This window comes from Arachis ipaensis, chromosome B5 (assembly GCF_059453495.1).
Source record: "Arachis ipaensis isolate K30076 ecotype BB chromosome B5, ASM5945349v1, whole genome shotgun sequence".
NCBI classification, from domain to species: Eukaryota; Viridiplantae; Streptophyta; class Magnoliopsida; order Fabales; family Fabaceae; genus Arachis; species Arachis ipaensis.
Genome location: NC_142440.1, coordinates 112,903,911 through 112,925,198, shown reverse-complemented (window position 1 = coordinate 112,925,198; position 21,288 = coordinate 112,903,911). Strand labels below are relative to the sequence as shown.

Below are 21,288 nucleotides of genomic sequence, written 5' to 3'. Positions count from 1 at the left end.
TTGAAATTGAGAAAATAAAATAATTCATAGCTGGAACTTCTGTTTGTGTAATTGACTACTCATACCTTTGATTCCAATTATACGGAATATGGTCCTTTCCTTGAGGTACCCTTTCATTCATTGCCCATTATCCGAGCAATTATCACATATGTTTCTTCAGTTTTAGAATTCAGACCCAAGTTCATATTTAGGGGGTACGTCTTAACAGCAACGCTATATAGCCTTAGCGAAGAGCATTGTTATGTACCATAAATTCAACGACGGGAATCACGGTAGAAAATATAAAAGTAATAATAAAACAAATCCGTATCAACAATACTGATAAAAGAAACAAGACCAACACTTTCGCACCAAACATGCAATTGTTTATACTAAAGTCAAATGGAATATTTCATACAGAAGTCACATTAATAATGTAAACTATTAACAGTTTGAGTACAGTCTGTGAACATTATTCTAAGAAGTTGAAGCACTCTAAAATATAGTGAAATACATACAAACAACAACACTCATCTATAAACTATAAGTCAGTGCCTCAATTCGGATTATGTACAGTTAAGAAAAAAAAAAAAAAGAACAAGATGGTTATTTCCAGGAATATAGAATCCTCTCATGCGTTCCCATGCGATATTACTACGTATGATCTCTCAATATATTAATTTAAAAGTGAAATCCAAATAAATCATTTTTTTTTCCTTTTCTTCATCTGCAACTATGAAAATCAAATAAAATTTTAGATCAATGTATTTAGAAAAAGGATTGATATAAAAATATACCAAATTTTTATAGGGGCAGATAAGTGGACTAAAATATGAGTGAGAAATCATAGGTAACAAGCTCACTTGAAAATTTGATGTGAAGATCCATACCCTTATTTTTCTTCCTTCTCTAATCTCTACCAACCTTAAATCTCTTGGATACATGTATTTTATGTCATCTTGGTCCGGAAAGTTCCATTGCTTGGGCAAGCAATGAAGAGTCATCAGTGAGATCGGAGTATCGCTCGGAAGAAGAGAGTTCATTCCCTCTGCTTCGAGTCGACTCTGCTGTCTGTGATGCCTCCCATTTCTCAGCAAGACCATCTCCTTCAAGCATCCTAACTACCTCAGACATCTTTGGCCTATGGCTTGGAAGGTATTGAGTGCATAACAAAGCTACTTGAACAATCTCATCAAGCTCAATCCTGTCATAGTTATTCTTCAGTTCCTTGTCAACTAGCAAGTCTATTTTCTTCTCTAGATGGATCTTCTTCACCTGTATATCAATCATAGTCATACTCATACATACTTCATTTAGCTAAACAAATGCAATATTCATATACATAAATAGTGGTCTAAATGTAATTTTCGTCCATATAGTAACGTTAAATTTTGATTTTAGTCCCCATTATTATTCCTTTTAGTACAATTTGTGTTCTACGATTTGGATTATTATAATTGTCAAATTTCAAAACAAAAATAAATGGCATATAAATAAAGCAAGAAAAGATAAAGGAAGGAAATGTATTTGGCTGACCCAATCAAGCATAGCTCCTTTCTGATTTGCTGCTTTGCCAAATTCAAGGGCTCTTTGGCCAGAAATGAGCTCAAGAAGAAGGATTCCAAAGCCAAAGACATCAGTTTTCTCAGAGGACTGACCAGTTGAGAGATACTCAGGGGCTATGTGCCCTACAGTCCCTCTAACGGCCGTTGTCACGTGCGAGTCGCGGTGATCCAACAACTTTGCCAGTCCAAAATCTCCTACAACTGCCTCACAGTAATCATCCAGCAAGATGTTAGCAGCTTTCACATCCCTATGAATAATCTTTGGATCACACTGCTCATGCAGATATAGCAATCCTCTTGCAGCTCCTATTGCTATTCTCTTCCTTGTACCCCAATCCAGGCCTGGCTTCACTGTATCCACCGTCAGAAACGTTCAAAATTCATACTTGTGTTAGCACCGTATTTAACATTCTAATTAACTTGGATGCATGGTTAGGACTCACTCTATATTTTTTAATAATTAAAATTTAACACATGAATAAATTATATTATTTTTGTTAAAATTAAACTACACAAATTAATTTGACCGAAACAATAGTGAATCAAATCTTGAACTGCTCTAAATTAATATTAATATTATTTTTTATAAAAAAATGACTACAATCTCCTTATTATAAAAATGACTAAAATACTCTTATTATATATATTAATTTTGAGAATTCTAAATTCTAGCCCTTTATTTCTATGTCGTCATAGGTTAGGATTTAGAATTTTCAATATATATATATATATATATATATATAATAGAAGTATTTTAGTCATTTTTTATAATAAAGATATTGTAGTCATTTTTTATAAATAATAATATTAATTTAGATCAGTTCAAGATTTGATTCACTATTATTTCGATCAAATTAATTTGTCTGACCTAATTTTAACAAAAATAATACGATTTAATTAATTATGTGTTAACTTTTAATTAATAAAAAGTATAATAAGCCTATCTGCTCATACAAGGCTAGTCCTGTATGTAAAAGAAATCTTATAACGACCTTGGGGATAGATTATAGAGAGCCACTTAAATAAAGACGTCTAAAACCTCTTTTTTTAAAGATATTTTTTGGTAATTAAAATTTTATACATATAATTGATTAAATCGTATTATTTTTGTCAAAATTAGGTCAAACAAGTTAATTTGACCGAAAAAATGGTGGATCAAATCCTGAATTATTCTAAATTAATATTATTTTTTTATAGAAAATAATTATAATACCCTTATTATAAAAAATGACTAAAATACTCTAATTATATATATTAATTTTGAGAATTTTAAATTTTAGCCTTTATTTATTGCCATCATGGAGTTAGGATTTAGAGATTTTAAAATTAATATATATAATAGGAGTATTTTAATCATTTTCTATAATAAGGATATTGTAGTCATTTTCTATAAAAAAATAAAGTTAGACCGATTCAAGATTTGATTCACCATTTTTTTGATCAAATTAATTTGTATGGCCTAATTTTGACAAAAATAACACAGTTTAATCGATTATATATACTAAATTTCAATTACTAAAAAATATATTTAAAAAAAGACGTTTTAAACGTCTTTATCTGAGTGGCTCCCTAGATTATATCCATTCTAAAAGGTTTCTATGGGAGTAATATTTTTTATCTATATTACCTAATAATTTGAGTCAATATTTTATTTTTATACCATTAGAATTTAAAATAAATTTTATATAAAAATATTTTTATTGATTTAATGTTAGACAAAAATAATAAATTTTGTTATTTATTTAGAATTATATATATATTAACATTCTAAAAGGTTATATATATTACAACAATTATCATGTGTATGCAAAAATTTAATTATCAAATTAATTATTAATATAAAATATATATTAAAATATAAAATAAATATTAAAAATAATTAAATAATATATATTCATATTTAAATATATAATAACTAATTTGATAACTGCACATAGTATTTTTGATATTCCAAATATGTATTTTTCATGTTTTTTTTAAGAGAAGTTAAAAAAGTGGTACACATAAGCGAGTACCTTTAAGACGGTAGGCGACACTGCCGTTGGACATGTAGGGGTAAACCAAGAGCCTCTCCGTTGCTGTCATGCAAAATCCATAAAGGCGAAGGAGATTCCGATGGACAGCTAAGCTGATCATCTCAACTTCTGTCTGGAATTGGATCTCACCTCCAATGGCATTACCATCTTTGAGCCTCTTCACTGCTATGGCTGTACCATCTGGAAGGTACCCTTTGTACACATTTCCAAAACCACCTTTACCAACCAAGTTCTTGCTGCTGAAGTTGTTTGTTGCAACTTGAAGTTCTCTGAAATGGAATTTCTTCAGGTTACCTAGGCAAACCTCTTCATGGTGTTGTTCTGAAACTTTTACAAAAAGAGTTAAAAAGAGAAGAATACATTATGACCGGTGATTACTCATGTGAAAATCATGAATAAGAATCATTAGATAATTAGATAATTTAATATGTTTGGCTTAATTTACGTCTAATAGTTCTAGTTATCATCTTCAACAGTATTCACGAACATAGGTCTACCAAGTAACAAGTGATTAAAAGAGAAGTATTTAGAATATGCTTCTTTATTTTACTTATTTTTATTGTTTTTTATTAATAAAATTTTATGTTCTAATTTTATTTCATATTTTTACTTTTTTATTACAAAATTCTAAAATTAGAAAACAATAAAAATAAAAATAAAAATATAAAAACTGAGTATTATATTCCTAAAACACATTTAATATATATATTTTTATATATATTCTAAGAAAATTTATTTTTCGTTCAATTTGATCAAAATTGAAGTCACTTTTTCAGTACTGTAGATAGTTCATAGTTGAAACTGGACAAAATTTTCAATGTAAAAAAAAAAAAAAAGTAAAAGTTACTACTATATTGAATGAGAAAAGTATAAATTAAAAAATATAAATTATCATGTTATTCCTATAAATAAAAATAAAAAATTTAAATTGCTTTTGTAGTAATAATTCATACATTTGTTCTAGAAGCATGCAAGAATTTCTTGCTAATGTTTATGCTTTACTAACCATTAACATCAAAGAATATTTGCTTGTTATATCTTTGTCTCCACCGAAGGAGGAGTCCGAACCCAAGAATTAGTAAGCAGATGCAGCTTAGGCTTGAAGCAACCGCCAAGGCCATTTTGTGGCTCTTTGGTCCATTGGAGGATTGTGAATCTTGTAAAAGCAATTTAAGTGTTAGGGAATGAAGGTAATTACAGAAACAAATAAATGAAAACAAATGTAGGGAAGAAATTAAGATGACGGAAATAATTATTATAATCTTTTGAGACAACTAGGGAAAAAAATTTTTGATAATATTTGAAGTTTTGAACCCAAAAGCTGCCGTCTTTAACTGAAAAGTTAGTACTTTAAGTCAAAGTAAAATCATGATGCAACATATGAGGCAGAAGCTTAGAACAGAATCATGAAGTTACAAGAATAATAAATAAATAAGTACATAAATATTTCAACATTCAAGAACTATGATTACTACCTTGAGAACTATTAATGGCAGAAGGAATCAGTGTTGTTTTGAAACAGTGCTGCTCGAGTCCATTGCTATTACATATTTGAGGATTGCCTACAATACTGCCTCAAGAGAATAAAGAAAAAATAATAAATTTATTAATAAGTTATAAAACAGAATTTTTTTTTTTTAAGTTCACATCAGGAAAATAAAAGTAAATAAAATAATGTATAAGGACCAAAATTCCATACTTGAATGATTTTGCATTTATTCTAGGCACTGGTCCACTCAAGTTATTGTAAGAGATGTCCCTAAGGAGAAAAAGACAAAAAAAAAAAAAGCAGAAGTGAACAAATTATTGATCAGGAATTAAACTTGTATTCTATAAGGAAAATTATAAAAGAATAAAATTAAATTAATTAAAAAATCTGGGGTGACTTACAGAAAGGCAAGCTGGGACATATCAGCTAAAGAGGAAGGAATTGCTCCATAGAAACTGTTGTTATTTAACCGCCTAATAGCAATTCAAATTCCTAATAATTAGTTCCATAACAAATTTTTTGGTCTACTTCTTTCTTTCTTTTTTTTTTCTTTTATTATTTTTAACGTAGCCTTTCAATAAAAAGAATAATTTTAACATTCTTGAATCGAACTTACAAATAATGGAGACCATTCATATGGGACAGAGTATCTGGAAGTTGACCAATGAAAGAGTTCTCAGAAAGATCAAGAGTTTCAAGCTTCTGTAGCCTCCCAATCTCAGAGGGTATAGGTCCTGTTATATTATTCTCTTGCAATAGCCTTCAAAAAAAAAAAAAAAAAAACACTCTTGTTAAAATTAAATTAACCTTACCCATTTATTGTATAGTTTTCAGACACAACAACAACAACAACAATAAGGTTTAGAATTGAAGTCAGAGAAAAGGCACAACTTTCCTGTATCTCTACCTCTACTTTTTGTATCATGTCCAAATTATCAAACATAGCAAAGAAAAAAAAAATCACAATTTCACAATACCATGTTTTCTTGTATCAAAGCTAAGTTTACTCACACAGTCTGAAGGTTTGTTAAGTTGCCTATGCTTGGTGAAAGTGTACCAGATAAATTTTGGCTTGGAATTGCTCTGAGAATTATTACAATCACAAAGGATAAGAACAAAAAGGTTAGAAGAACCAAAGAGATAAAAGTTTTTATGGTTTGGTAGTTTGTTCAAAATTGACTTACAGAGTAACAACAAAACGATCAGCAGAACAAGAAACCATGGCCCAACTGCAAGGATCAACAGCATTATCATCCCAATTACTAAGAACATTACGAGGATCCTTTAGATTGCTCTTCAAGTCTATCAAAGCTACAACTGCATGTAAAAAATCAAGGAATATTTATTTACGTATTTATAATAAGCTTTTGCATTTAACGGTACAGTTGTGATTATTTTATGTGCTTTGATATGATATTTTACCTTCATAATTAACACCTTTAGAAGAAAGCAAAGCAGTAACTGAAGAAGTCGACATGAAGAAGCACAAGAAGAAAGCTAAAAGAAAGAAAGCTATGTTCCCTTGTCTCTTTTCCATTTGGGTTTGGAGTTGAAGGATCAATTGAACTCAGATATTTGTTATTATCTCTGAATAATAGGATGAGGTAAGTGGAACGAGCAGGTTTTGAAGGATTCAAAGCTAAGCTTAGGTAGAATTCACATCAAATACATGTTTTGGTTTGGTTTGTTTCTTTTGTTACTTACATGTTACTGTTTACATCAGAAAAGGGGTGTGTGCCTTGTACAATTCCCTCTTCTTGTTTTCAAGCTTGAGGGAAAAAAAGTTGCACTCACTCCCACTCTTTGGTGTCAGGCTTTGAAGCTGAGAGATGAGAGAAACCAAGTGGTAAAAAGACTATAAAGAGAACCAGCATGCCTGTCAATGGTTCAATGAAGAAAACAGAACCAAACTATATATATATATATATATATATATACCTATATTATCGTAATTACTATAATTATAGTATTTTAAAAAATATTACTAAAATTAAAATAATACTGTTTTATTATTTATCAATATTTTTTAAAAAGTATTACTAAAAAAAGTATTACCAAAATATAAAAAAATAAAAAAAAAATATAACTTAAATTTTAACAATACTTATATAATTAATTATTGTAGCTATCATAAATATAAAAATACTATAATCCAATATATATATATACACTACAAGAAAAAAGGCCTATGGCCACGCTTTTTTTTTGCTACGCTTTAAAAGCATGGCCAAAAGTAGGCTATGGCCACGCTTATGTGTGGGTGGCGTTTGAATAGAGATTTTGCCACGCTTTTTTTTGCTACGCTTTAAAAGCGTGCCGAAATCTCTCTATGGCCACGCTTTTATGAGGGTGGCAGTTGATGTGAGATTTAACCACATTTTTTTCTGCCACGCTTATAAAGCGTAGCCATAGAGAGATTTCGGCACGCTTTTAAAGCGTGGCAACAGGGATTTGTTATTGTGGCGTTTTAGAAGCGTAGCCGTTTCCTACAAGCCTTTTGGCACGCTTCAAAAGCGTGGCCAAAAGGTTCCCTCAGAAAAAAAAATTAAAGAAGCTGGAATTAACAAAAACGCTCCAGATAGCTAGAGATCAATTCTTCGTGATTCTAACACTTAGAGAAAAAAAGCTAACTCATTCTGCCCTAACTCCTCCTTCGAAAGCCCCAATGGCAACCACCAATCTCCTCCTTCTTTGTGCCTCACCGCTTCCCCCTCCGAAAGCCCTAGCTAACCATTCTTCAATTTTTTCGCCTTAACCCTTCTTCAAAAGCCCTAACCCCTGCCCTCACCACGACGACAACACTCCAACGAAGAACGACGAAGCCCTCCCTTCCGCGCTGCCGCTCGCTTCCTGCTTCTTCGCTTCCGTGAAGAACGACGAAGCCCTCCCTTCCGCACTGCTGCTCGCTTCCTGGTTCTTCGCCTCCCTGAAGAACGACGAAGCCCTCCTTTCCGCGCTGCCGCCCGCTTCCTGGTTCTTCGCTTCCATGAAGAACGACGAAGCCCTCCCTTCCGCGCTGCCGCTCGCTTCCTGCTTCTTCGCTTCCGTGAAGAACGACGAAGCCCTAACATCAGACGAGGTGGAAAAGTGCCATTTCCAGCTTCGAATAAGGCTGTAGGTTTCTCCTCCTTTTGTTTTTCTGCAGTCAGATTCATGAGGATGACTCTAAGTTTTCATTCTTTTTTTTTATTGTTCATTGTTTTGATTCTCATGCATTTCTTCAGGAGAAGGTGAGGAACCCGTTAGTCGAGAACCATCCTAAGCAGTTCGGGATCAGAGGAGCAGAGGAAGAAGAGGATCCTCAAGCAGAGGTTGAAGGCTCCACCAGCTTTGAACCAGTTCACCAAGACCCTTGACAAGAACCTAGGTGCGTAAATAAGTATCTCCATTTTGTTTCATTTGCCCTATTTTATGTTTGTGTAATGCTTCAAGTGTAGTAATATTTCCCTCTTATGGCAATTAGATGATGCTTCTGATCACTTTATTTTTCTATCTAACTGCATTTAACTTCCTCTTTGCAATTTCACCTTTTGGAAATGATATCAGTTTCAGAAAAGGAAAGGGAAGCTTGAAAGCTAAACATATATATGGTGAATGTATTGAAGTTGTAGCTTCATTTTCTGAGAGAAAGAGTGCATCCTGTTGATCTTGTTGGTGGTGTTGTTTGACTGAAATTTTAAGAATGTAATAGACTTCTCAAAGTTTTATAAAAACTATTTTTCACCATTTTTGGATGTCTAGATTGAGAGCAGAAATTTAAGAAAATTATTGCCATTTCTACAATAAATACTGTCGAATTCGGTTCAAACTCTAAATGATCATTTTGAGTTTTAGAGACTTCTAACTCTTATTAACTCTTGATTCTACCTTATTTTAGTTACTTAAACTTGTCTAGCTTAGTGTCACAGCCCCAAGAGCTAAGCTCTTGCCATTATCAAAAGCTAAACATATATATTAGTTTCACTATGATGCATTATTCTTTCATTACTTATATGCCAAAACTTTAGTGTGTTTGATGTATTATCTTGCTGTCACTTTAAATAAGAATTGAACGCATATAGAGTTATTAGTCAAGAGCATTTTTTTTTCTACTTTATTAACTCATTTGGATATTAATTACTGCAGCTTAATAATGATTTTCTACTGGCTCACTGTATCTTCATTTTGGTTATTTTAAATTGGTTTCTGTGATGGTTACTATAGGTTCATTTGAGCTATCATGTCCTATGTTCATGTGTGTAAGTTTAGGTTTCTGCACCAAACATGAGTTCATGGTCGTATGTTTTCATTGTGTTTTGCTTTATTTGACTGAGTTTTAGTAGAAATGAAGCAGGAATGCACCATTTGGAAAAGAAAGAGCACTGGTTTCAAACCCAATACATAAGACCATCTGAAATTTGAAAAGGAAAATAACACATAAAATTTGAGTTTGTTTTAAAGTTGGGAACAATTTGTTATGCTTAAGAAAGGGAATCAAGTGCGGGTGGGCTTATATAATGTGAAGTAAGTGTTCAAAAGACCTCTTTGCCTCAGAATGCAATATACTGTGGCTTACTCTCCTTCTAGCATTAGATACCTAGCAACAGTAGCAGAAAATTAAAGGTCACTTATAATTTTTTGTGCATAAGCAACCAAGATCAAGATCAGCCAAAAGATTTTAAAATTCTTCATTGGAATCAGGGTTGCTTGTAGAGCTGATTTATATTTTATTTCTGCAGGGGAAGCTATTTTGTTCCTAATTTTGTTTATTTTTCTATTTTATGTCAGTAGAAGAGTTAGAATGAGTGCGAAAATGGTGTTTCTTGTGAATGATTGAGCTTCTTTTATTTCCCCAGCTGTTAAGACAAGAAGTTAAAATAAATGAACATGAAAATTTAGTTTCCAAGTTTATTTGCTTTTAGTTTTCGGATGTTTACTACCCTTGTTTTTTGGTAGTTTTTCTTGTTTCTCACTCTGGTCTTATTTGTTTCAGTTTCACCCAAGGCACCTAAACTAAAGCCAATAGTAGGTTTGTCAATTCTATTTTGTTGGATAAGAGAAACAAAACCCTGGTTCTTGGTCTTTAATTGAGCCAAGTTCATTCAAAGTCAGAGGGAAAAATTGCTTTAGGTTGGTACAAAATACTTATTTTTGTATACACACCATTTTGGGGGATTAATGCTTAACCTTTGGGTTATGATCACCCTCATGTTGAGGATATCATGACAAAAAAAAAAATTTTTCATTATTGATAGTGCTAGAATTCATTGTTGCTTGGACTTGATTGGCAGGGACAAGAAGAAAGAATTTGCGCCAACCAATGCTGCTTTCTATTCCCTTGGAGCAGACCTCTTTCTGTCTCAGCTAAAAACTGAACATATTGCGTGCTGTTTAGGAGTTCCTTCTATCAGCATACCTGGGGATGTTCCTTCTATTCTCATTGTAAATATTCAGGTAGCTGCATATTTCCTAGTCTAGATTGAACTTCAACTAAGAATTTCTTATCTTACATTATTGGGGTGCAAATTTTATGTTCGACATCTGAATATTAGTTTATTCACGTCTGTATATGCACGGCAATTTTTCATACTCTTGTATGATTTACCCTGAAATTGTGTGCTGTTCAAACTGCAGATTCAATTGTATCCTGCGACTGTCTTCCAAACCGTACCTACAAGGTAAAAATTAACTTCCAAAATTCAATCCTTGGTTTAAGATTTTTTTTCCTTATAAACACACTTCTCTGAATTCTCTTATCTTTCTTTTATTTCTATCTCATGGGTTAATCTATTTCCTTCCTATAGGATTTATTATATGTGCCATGCATAAGGCTTTCATGCTGATATGTTGTAATTTACTTTGGATAAATAGTAACAAATTTTTGTTTCTCAAATTCAGGGAGCAATCTCACAAATTCAATTTCTTCAAAGCTCTACCATTTGCACCACAAGACTCCAAGAAACTTGTTAATTTTTGCTATGTCTGCTGATGGTATTACCTCTTTTTTCTTCCTCCTTCCCTGTTTTCTGAATTTTGTAAAGGCTTTGGGAATTGATGCTACTGGTGTCTTTGTCTTGAATTATTGGATTATTATTGCTAGATTTGGATACTAATTCTTGCCGACTGCCACTATTTGTGCTTTTAATATTGAATTTTGTGAATTGGTGCATTTGGTTCGCTTGGTTTATGCTATTTGTTATTATCAGTATTAATGCACGCCAAGTGCTCTCTGATATGCCTCTTTGATATTCCTCTCTGGTTTATGCATGTTCACAATTCTGAATTCTTGTTTCTCTATCCAAGTTCATATTTATATTTTACATATACATTACAATATAACAAGCTAAGGACTCTTTTTCTGTTCATGCATGGAAAAGCTTGTGGGATCTATTTAAGCGTGACTGAATAGTATAATTAATTAATTAATTAAATAAACGCAAAACATTTAGGCATTTAGCTAACTAACAACTCTAGTTGCCTTCTGTCTAAGCAGTTTTTTTTTTGTTGCTTTCATTAAGCTGTTGTTATGCTAGTGTATAAAATATATAAAAAATATATATAGTTAGTTTTTTTTAATGTTGATGAATGAAAACTCTTAATAAAAATATAAATATGATCTGTTGTTATATGTTTGAAATGGATAAAAATGGATCTGAAGCTAAGAGTATGAAATTATTTTCAATTCTTTTATTCTGCTGCTCCTATGGTACTGCTTTGTTTATACTTTGGTTTCTTAAACTTTCAACTATTTTTAACAGTTTCTTGCCATATGTCACCGACATTACATATGATAGTTTGGGTTGTGGAGTTCTTATTCTTTTCATTCTGCATTTTCTGAATACTACTTGGAAATCTTTTTTACACTGCAGAATGTAGAAGAAAGTGAAGAAAGAGCACTACAGGTTTAACGCTCTGATTCTGAGTTGCTTGCTCATGTCTTTCCAAGGTGATTGCTGTGGTCAGAAAAAGAGAGTTGCATAATTTTTCATGCTTTGCTGTTTGTATTTGACGGAGTAATCTTTAATTAATACAGTTATTCTTAGGTAGAAGTTTATTATTATTATTATTACCTTATGGCTTGAGAATGATTGTATTTAAAGTATACTTATCAGGAGACCTAAAATTAGATTATTGAAAAATCACAGCCTAGATATACTTTAATCTCAGAGAAATTAAAGTTGAGACATACTTGCCAGTTTTAAGTCAAAATTGAAATAGTACTAGTAATTCATAAAACAGTTTATATAACAGCGAAAAATAATCAAGAAATTTGTTAATTGCTGGTTGGTTGCTACATGCTACGATGGCTATTTTTTTCGGTAAAAAAAAATAGGCTGACAAGTGTTAGGGGCCACTCTCACCATAGTTGAAGATGAGAATTAAAATTCTCAAAAGAATTTATATTCAGGTATTTTTTATGTTTTAAAGTAAGAAAAAAATTTAATTCTCAAGAGCATTTTAATTTTATGCTTTCCAACAGGCTTTTGATAGTTATCTATCCACCACTACTACCACTTCTTTTATTCTGCTGCTCCTGTGGTATTGCTTTAATGTTGCTGTGGTGCTGATTATCTGCTGCCGAACCGCTATTCGCTACCGCTGCTACCTTTCTAATTCTGCTTCTGCTGCGCTACTACTTTGGTGCTGGTGTTGTACGGATTAAGACAGTATTTAAGGTTGGTTCATGCGAATTTAAATACATCTCTTAATTTGTTATTAATGTTATGTGGACAACTTAAGTGCTTTCCTGAGGCACTCACTTCAGGACCTTCTTTAAGAATTGCTAAAATTTAATTTTCTTTGCTATTTTATGTCCAATGCCTTCAAAGTATTTTGGAGACTTGAAAAATTTTGTCTCTTAGTTAATTATGAAGCTAGACTCGCAGTTAGTGAGACTAGCAGTAAAGACTTAAAACTAGAAACTTAGCTATCTATTTGAAATATATAGGTTTTCGATGGATGTGTCCAAGGATTGGATGGATACACCACGTCATGAAAAAGAATATCAACTCGGTGTAGAAAAGTTTTTACACTTTGCTTTTTCATCACCGGGAATTTCTCAAGGGGAAGAAATTCAATGTCCATGTGCAAAGTGTTGTAATAGACTTTGGTTAAGGAGAGATGTCGTGTATGACTATCTAATATGCGATGGATTTGTAAAAGGTTATAGGCGGTGGTTTAATCATGGGGAATCACTTGTTGCTATGGATGTTGACAGTGACACAGATGAGGAATATAACTGCAATGATAATATTGATGAGTTGTTACGTGATAGATTCAGAGATACTACACAAGTTGATGGACATAACATGGGGCCTAACGAAGGTGCAAAAGAATTTTATAAATTGGTAGACGAGGCAAGCCAAGAACTATACCCTGGATGTAAAGGATTCACAAGATTATCCTTTACCATCCGTCTTTACTTGTTAAAATGCTTGCACGGTTGGAGTAATGCGTCGTTCACTTCTCTCTTAGAATTATTGAAAGAAGGAATGCCACATTTGAATATTCCTACTTCTTTTGATAAAACGAAGAATATGGTGAAGAATTTGGGTCTTGACTACCAAAAGATCGATGCATGTCCCAATGATTGCATGTTGTATCGGAACGGGCATGAGAATGACTCATCTTGCCATGTCTGTGGAACATCCCGTTATATTGAGCATCATGTAGAAGAGAACGATGCTACCTCATCTAAAAAGCCTCGTAAAGTTGCTGCAAAAACTCTAAGGCATTTCCCCTGATTCCCAGACTTCAAAGGCTTTTTATGTGCACAAGGACGGTTGAAGCTATGTCTTGGCATCATAATGAACGTGTTAAAGATGGTCGTTAAGGCATCCTGCCGATGGTGAATCTTGGAAAGCATTTGACAGTCGACATGAAGATTTTGCAAAGGAGCCTCGTAATGTGAGACTTGGCTTAGCAAGTGACGGATTCAATCCGTTTCGAACTTTGAGTAGTACACATAGTACATGGCCTGTTGTTCTGATGGTGTATAATCTACCCCCTTGGATGAGCATGAAGCCTGATTATTTTATGCTCTCTTTACTCATTCCTGGCCCACAATCACCGGGAAATGATATTGATGTCTTTCTTCAACCACTAATTGAAGAATTAAAAGAATTGTGGGAGTTAGGAAAGGACCAACCAGGTCGAGTTCGTTGTTTTGGGGCTTCGATTACAAAAAGCTCTCTTAAAAAGGATGAGGAGATTCGACAAGTCAAGGTTGAATACAACAACAAGGTTGAATCATTAGAGAAGAAGATGGACGGTGTATGTAGTTTATTAAAGGTATTGGTGCACCAAGTCAACCCTGGAATGAGTGAGGAATTGGTAGCAGCCTTAGTGCAAGCTGTCCAAAATTCTCCTTTGGATGCCTCAAGTAGTAGACCAAGAAATACTCCTCGCTCCTCCGAATCAACTCATATTCCACCCAAAGATGTAAGTCACTATCTTTGGATATTCGATATATTTCCATTTAAAGTAGTTGACTTATTGTTGTTGTTGATTTTGGACATTTGATAGTGAGATAAAAGATTCTAAATGGTGCTAATGGTGTTGAATTGGAATCTGAATTCAAAGTTGTTGACTTTTTAGTAGTGTTTTGTTTTGTATCTAGTGTGGCATTGAATCTCAATTTTGGAAAACACGAGAAATCTTTGAAGATTTGCACTTTTTCCTAATCAAATTGGAAAAAGGAAAAGAAAAGAAACCATAATTGAATTTTAATGTTTTTGTTTGTTTTGATTTTTGCAGACTCCAGAAGGAATTAATGGCTCTCATGGTATATCTCATTTTGCTTGATTTATTTATTGGGGATCGGTTATAGAATTGATCCATATGCAATTTGTATTGATTCTCCAATTGCTAGTATAAATTGTGCATGCATGTGACTGTAGGTGCAGTATAGGGCTACAAGAATGGTTAATTTGGTTGTGAAATATATTAGGAGTTAGGGTGATACATGCCATTGTTGAGAAACATGTGACTGTTGCAGAAAAAAAAAAAAGGAGGGGAGGGGGCAGTTTGATTGTTAGCTTCCTAGCTATATCAGTACCCTTTCCCTTTTTTGAAAACTTTAAGAACAAAAAAAGTATACTGGCTTTCAATGAAAGAAAAGCCTTTGCTGGTTATAATTATTGTACAACTATAACATTCATTTGTTGATAATATATGTCTCTATTTTTTGGTTTGGTATAAGATGCACTAACATAACAATATTTAAAATTATGCAGGGAAGTGCTGAAAACAGTTTCGCTCACAATGATGATCAGTAATCATGAAGTTTTATATTTTGTAATGAAGTGTAAAGGAAGTAGATAATGTAACCCATGTTGGAATTGTAATTCATGTATTAGGAAACTGCTAGTGGATGAGACTTTGATTTTTGGTATTTTGTTAGAGTATAACTAACATGTGATCAAACACTTTTTCTGTGACAAGTTTATGAAGCAAGGATTTGTTGATTTAAAATTAGTAGTCATCTTTTAAATTTTAAAATTATCTATGATTTTGTAAGGTTTAAAAAAAGTAGTACCAATAGGTACTGAACTACTTTACAGCCACGCTTTAAAAGGGTGGCCATATTGTACAACAGCAATCAATAGCCACGCTTTATAAGCGTCGCTGTAATTTAGTTCAGAACCTATTGGCACGCTTCTAAAGCGTACCCATATCTCTACTTGTTGCCACGCTTTGGAAGCGTGGCGATATACGTTGCAGTGTGCATGAACAGCCACGCTTTAAAAGCGTAGCTGTATCTCACACATATTAGCACGCTTATAAAGCGTAGCCATATATCTTGCTATTGGCACGCTTTTAAAAGCGTAGCTGTAAGACCCGGTTAATTAATGGCTAATTAACCCATAAATGAGAATTTATTCTAGAAAGCCAAAAATATTATTTTTATGGCTAAATGTGATAGAGGAAATTGAGACGAGAATTTCGGTACCAATTTTATAGAAATCGGACCAAGATTGGACCGAACGGGCCAAACCGGACCAACCGGACCCAAAGTGGGCCCTTGGCCCAACATAACTAAACCAAAACCCTAGTTTTCAGCACTCTCTCTCCTCACACAACACCAAAACACGCTGAAAATTGAGATGGAAGGGGGAAGAACACTCTCTCAACTTCTTTCTCTCACTTGATCTTCAAACCACCATAACTTTTGATCTAGAGCTCCGATTGCCGCTCCGTTTGTGGCCACGCGTTCACCGCGGAGAGCTCTACAAAACCCATACAACTAATCTTGAGGTAAGCCACGTGTTTCTGTTCGAAATTCCAGCCCTTATTTTCGAGTTTCATGGGTAAAATGTTGAGATTTTGGGTTCTTTGATGTTATAGGACCCAACTCTCTTGAAGGAGAAGGTTAATCTTGTCTCCTTGGACCTTGGGTGTGGTAAGATTCTCAACCCTAGTGTGATTTTGTTGTTCTATGATGTTTGGGTTTTGAGATGTTGTGTATGGGTATGATGATTGTGGCTTAGGTTGTGTATATGTGAATATTGGAGCTTGATTGGTGATTTTGGAAAGCTTGGAAGAGGGTTTTGTGTGATAAAATCTGTTCTTGGAGGTGTTGATACCTTGAGAGCTTGTGGACAAGTGGTTTGGAAGTGCTCCGGTTGAGCTTGGGGAATCGGCTAAGGTATGGTTTTAGTTTCCCGTATCTAATATGTAATGTGGTAGGAAATACTTAGGCTAGAGGCCCTAAGATAGGCATTGAATTGTTGGTGTTGTTGAATGGTTGAAATATATGATGTGTTCATATATGTGATTATGAATATTGATGCCTTGATTGTGTGAAATATGAGAAATGCATGTTGTGATATATGCTTGATGGATGATTGAGGTTGAATTGATGGGTGGTACCATGTTGATGGTGAGTATGATGTTGATTATGTATAATGATGGTTAATTGGAAATGGTATTATTGGAAATTGGGATGAGGAAGGATGTATGACATGATATTGTGTTTGTCCTTTAGCCATTTGATTGAGAAGTGTTAAAATGGTTGGATGTGGTTTTGGAAACCTTGGTAAAGTGTCAATGTGTGAGTTGAGGATGGCTTGTTGTTGATTTTGGTACATTTTGAATGATTTCAAAGAGAAGGATTGAAATTGGCATGTTTGATTGATTTTGAAAAGAGTTGAAAGTGGCTTGTTTTGAAAATGGCACCTTGTGGTTTTGTATGAAAACATGGTTTTTGGGCATACTTTGACGGGACATAACTTGGACTACGGATCTCTGATTTGTGCCAAATCTGTTTAGAAATGAAATTGGATCCAGGATGTCCATGCCGTTCGAAGAACGAGTGAAAAACGATTTAAAATGAGGAAGTTATGTCCGTCGGAAGATTGGGGTTTGAATCTGTAAATTCTGCAGCTTTTAACTTAGAAAATTTTTAGCAGAATGACCCCTCGCGCGTAGGCGCACTTGGTGCGTACGCGCCGTTCTTCGAGAAAGCGCCATCCACGCGTGCGCGTGGAGTGCGCGTACGCGTGGACCTGTTTTCATCCCAAAGTTGATTTTTGAGTTTTAAAAGCCAAATTTCATACTTCTAAGCCTCCGATCTCACCACTTATGTCTTAAATCATTATGATATGCCTAGCATGAGAAAAAGGGCTAGTGAATGTGGTAACTTGCGAGTGAAGCAAGGGAAAAATGAATGATCATTGAGGATCAAAGATGATTATGTGAGATGCGGATAATGGCGGTGGAAGTGCTTGTTGTGCCATGGGCCGAAGGGCCGTAATTGTTAATGAATTGGCTGGTTATGGATTTAACCGTGAGCCGGATGGCTAGATTATTGCCGTGTTACGGCGGAGCCATGTTTATGGCCAAGTATAAATGCATATATGATGTTGATTGAATTGTGAAGGTTTGCACTTCCACCATTGGAGATGAGGGTTTCCCTGGGTAGTAGCAATGGCTAGCCACCATGTGCTCCAGGTTGAGACTCGAAGCTCTTTTGACCCTATGTCGTAAGTGTGGCCGGGCACTGTGAAAGGCCCGGATGAGCTCGCCCCCATAAATATTCACCAGTGATGGTGATGGATAAATATTCACCAGTGAGGGTGATGGATATGGATCATGATTATGATCAAGTTTATGATGAGTATAACTCGAGTTGGGGATGCACGACAGAGGGACAGTCCAATGGCTAGCTACCAGGACTTGTCGGGTTGGCTCTATAACCGACAGATGATATCATCAGCCACTAGGGACAGGCATGCATCATAAGCATACTACATGAATTGTTTGAGATTGCCTATTTGACTGCATATTACTTGCTAATTGCCTAAATGCCTTATTTGTTCCTATTTGTAAATCTCTTGTCTGATATAACTGTGTTTGCTATATTATACTCCTGCTGGTGGTTGGGAGGTCTGAAGGAATTGGAAAGGGAAGTATTAGTTAGACTGAAGAATCTTTAGTCAGTTGCCACTTACGGTTTAGCTTGTTTATAAGCTTTGATATTATCTGGAGGAAGTTCTAGGATTGCCTTCGGCTTTCCTCTATTATTATGTATTATATATGTGGAAGCTGTTACCGTACTGGGGACCTCTGGTTCTCACCCATGCGGATTTTGTGGTTTTCAGATGCAGGACGCGAGGCTTCTCGTTGAGGCATGCTGGGGACTTCGGGATTAGCGAAGATTCTTGTTCTCGGGACTCTATCTTGATTTATATATCTTGTTTAGATACTTTTATCTCCATTAAATAATACAAACTGTGATGACTCCTTCTAGAGGGGATTTTTGGAGAATAGGTTTTCTGTATTTGTGTCCCTTTGGGTTTCCTTTGGGGTTTTCTTATTTTATCATATGTATATATTGCTATGCTCGGACCGGTTATCTTCGCAACCGGGTTTTGAGTCTTGATATTCCCGTTTTTGACACTCTTTATATATATGATCTTGCGCTAGCTTATCCTTTGCTCGTTACGTTATCATTCGGAGTGTTGCGTTTTCGAGTTACGGTTTTTGTTTACCCCTTTTTCTTCAAAGGCTCCTAGTTATAATCAATCATTCATAATACTATACGTACTAAATTTTTGTTTTAGAGGTCGTAATACCTTGCCATCTCTGAATTATGACTTAAGCATAAGACTCTGTATGGTAGGGTGTTACATTATGGTATCAGAGCAGTTCGTTCCTGTAGAGCCTGAGGAATGGACTGACTATGCTTCTGTGCATTCTCTGTATGTGTGTTATGTGCTGTTAGTATATCTACTTGATATAGTTGGCATAAACGTTCATGAGCATGCATTTGGGACTTTAAAGTACTAAACTTCCGATATTGAGACTGATCAACTTAATATCGATTGTTTGGTGTGTATAGGAACCAGATGGCGCCTCGTGGACGCGGTAGAGGCCGTGGGAGAGGTCGTACTAATGCTCGTGCGCCGGACACTAACCCTAATGACCCGTTGAACTTTATGACTGCGTTGGAGAATATGGCTGCTGCTATGCAAGCCACTGCTGAGGCTCTTGGTCAACAGATGAACAACCATGGTAATGACGGAGGTGGAGTTCAAGGCCCGATGACACTGGCAAACTTTTTGAAGGTTAATCCACCTAAGTTCAAGGGAACTACTAGCCCGACTGAGGCCGATACATGGTTTCAGGCTATAGAGCGAGCACTGCAAGCACAAGTGGTACCTGAAGGACAGCGTGTCGAGTTCGCTACCTATATGCTCACAGGTGAAGCGTCGCATTGGTGGCAAGGTATCCGTCGTCTTCTGCAGCAGGGTGATGATTATATCACCTGGGATGTCTTCCAAGAGGAGTTCTATAAGAAGTACTTTCCGACTTCTGCTAGGACGGCCAAGGAGCTTGAATTGTTGCAGCTGAAGCAGGGTACTATGTCCGTATCTGAGTATACTGACAAGTTTGAGGAGTTGTTCAGATTCTCTCGTATGTGTCAAGGGACTCTGGTGGAATATGAGGAATGGAAGTGTGTTAAGTACGAGGGAGGACTCCGGAGTGATATCTTCAGTTCAGTAGGACCAATGGAGATTAGGACTTTCTCCGAATTAGTGAACAAGTGTAGGGTTGCAGAAGAGTGTGTGAAGAGGGCAGCCACTGAGAAAGGAAATCACAAGGGATCATTTTCACAAAACCGAGGGAAGAGCTTTGCACCTAGAGGTCCGCCCTTTAAGAGGGGAGGTTCTTTTAGGAGGCCCAACAACAACTACTCCCAAGGGAAAAGGTTTGGGAAGCAGCCTCAGAATGATCAAGCTTGTACTAGGTGTGGAAGTCACCATCCGGGAGTACCATGCAAGGCCGGATGGGGTTTGTGCTACAATTGTGGAAAAGCGGGGCATAAAGCCACAAGTTGTCCGGAGAAGCAAAAGCAAGGTGCTGGGAAAGCACAACAGACTGGTCGGGTGTTCACCACCTCAGCTGTGGGTGCAGAGGGATCCGAGACACTCATTCGAGGTAACTGTGAAATGGCTGGTCAAACTTTAAATGCTTTATTTGATTCAGGAGCATCGCATTCATTCATTGCATTTGAGAAAGCCCATGAGTTAGGGTTGAAGATCGTAACCTTAGGTTATGACTTAAAAGTGTATAATGCTACCCATGAAGCCATGGTAACTAGACTAGGATGCCCGAAAGTTTTGTTTAGGTTCAAGCAGCGTGATTTTGTCCATAATCTAATCTGCTTACCGATGATCGGTCTTGATCTTATCTTGGGATTGGACTGGTTATCTGAGAACCATGTCCTGCTTGATTGTTCTACAAAGTCGGTGTACTTTATGCCGGAAGATACAGAAGGGCCGGTCGTGGTGAATAATTATTACTTGAATTCGATGATGGTGAACTGTTCTGGAATCGAATGTCAGGGTATCTTGTTGTTAACCGCGGGTGTTTCGGGTGATGATCAAAAGTTGGATCAGATTCCGGTAGTGTGTGAGTTTCCGGAAGTGTTTCCCGATGATATTGAGGAATTTCCACCTAACCGAGAGGTCGAGTTTGCTATTGAGTTGGTGCCTGGGGCGGGACCAATCTCAAGTGCTCCTTATAGGATGTCACCGTTAGAGATGGCCGAGCTAAAGTCTCAGTTAGAGGAATTGTTGGGTAAGAACTTTATCCGACCAAGTGTTTCCCCGTGGGGTGCTCCAGTATTACTGGTAAAGAAGAAAGATGGAAGTATGCGGCTCTGTGTGGATTACAGGCAGCTGAACAAGGTCACCATAAAGAATAAATACCCATTGCCGAGGATTGATGATCTCAT

General features: G+C 35.4%; 2 protein-coding genes across 3 annotated transcripts; one reads left to right on the top strand and one right to left on the bottom strand.

The window, feature by feature from the left end:
* Window positions 1-343: 343 nt before the first annotated feature.
* LOC107643764 (protein CLAVATA3 INSENSITIVE RECEPTOR KINASE 5-like) lies at window positions 344-6,983 on the bottom strand. Of its 2 annotated transcripts, none has more exons than XM_088487972.1 (11): window positions 6,492-6,983; window positions 6,254-6,386; window positions 6,081-6,152; window positions 5,686-5,829; window positions 5,471-5,542; window positions 5,280-5,339; window positions 5,056-5,150; window positions 4,587-4,736; window positions 3,560-3,901; window positions 1,516-1,895; window positions 344-1,254 (listed from the first exon to the last, which is right to left on the bottom strand). In XM_088487972.1, the coding sequence occupies exons 1-11, from the start codon at window positions 6,604-6,606 to the stop codon at window positions 934-936; spliced, it is 1,884 nt and encodes a 627-aa protein (XP_088344098.1). In that variant the 5' UTR covers window positions 6,607-6,983; the 3' UTR covers window positions 344-933. The 2 variants fall into 2 exon arrangements, with proteins under 2 accessions (XP_088344098.1, XP_088344097.1); XM_088487971.1 differs by having other exon boundaries at window positions 3,560-3,907; window positions 6,492-6,961.
* A 6,020-nt stretch (window positions 6,984-13,003) lies between these two features.
* On the top strand, window positions 13,004-14,852 carry LOC148565401 (uncharacterized). The gene is made up of 4 exons (XM_088487156.1): window positions 13,004-13,473; window positions 13,595-13,601; window positions 14,292-14,489; window positions 14,805-14,852. The coding sequence occupies exons 1-4, from the start codon at window positions 13,004-13,006 to the stop codon at window positions 14,850-14,852; spliced, it is 723 nt and encodes a 240-aa protein (XP_088343282.1).
* Window positions 14,853-21,288: the final 6,436 nt, after the last annotated feature.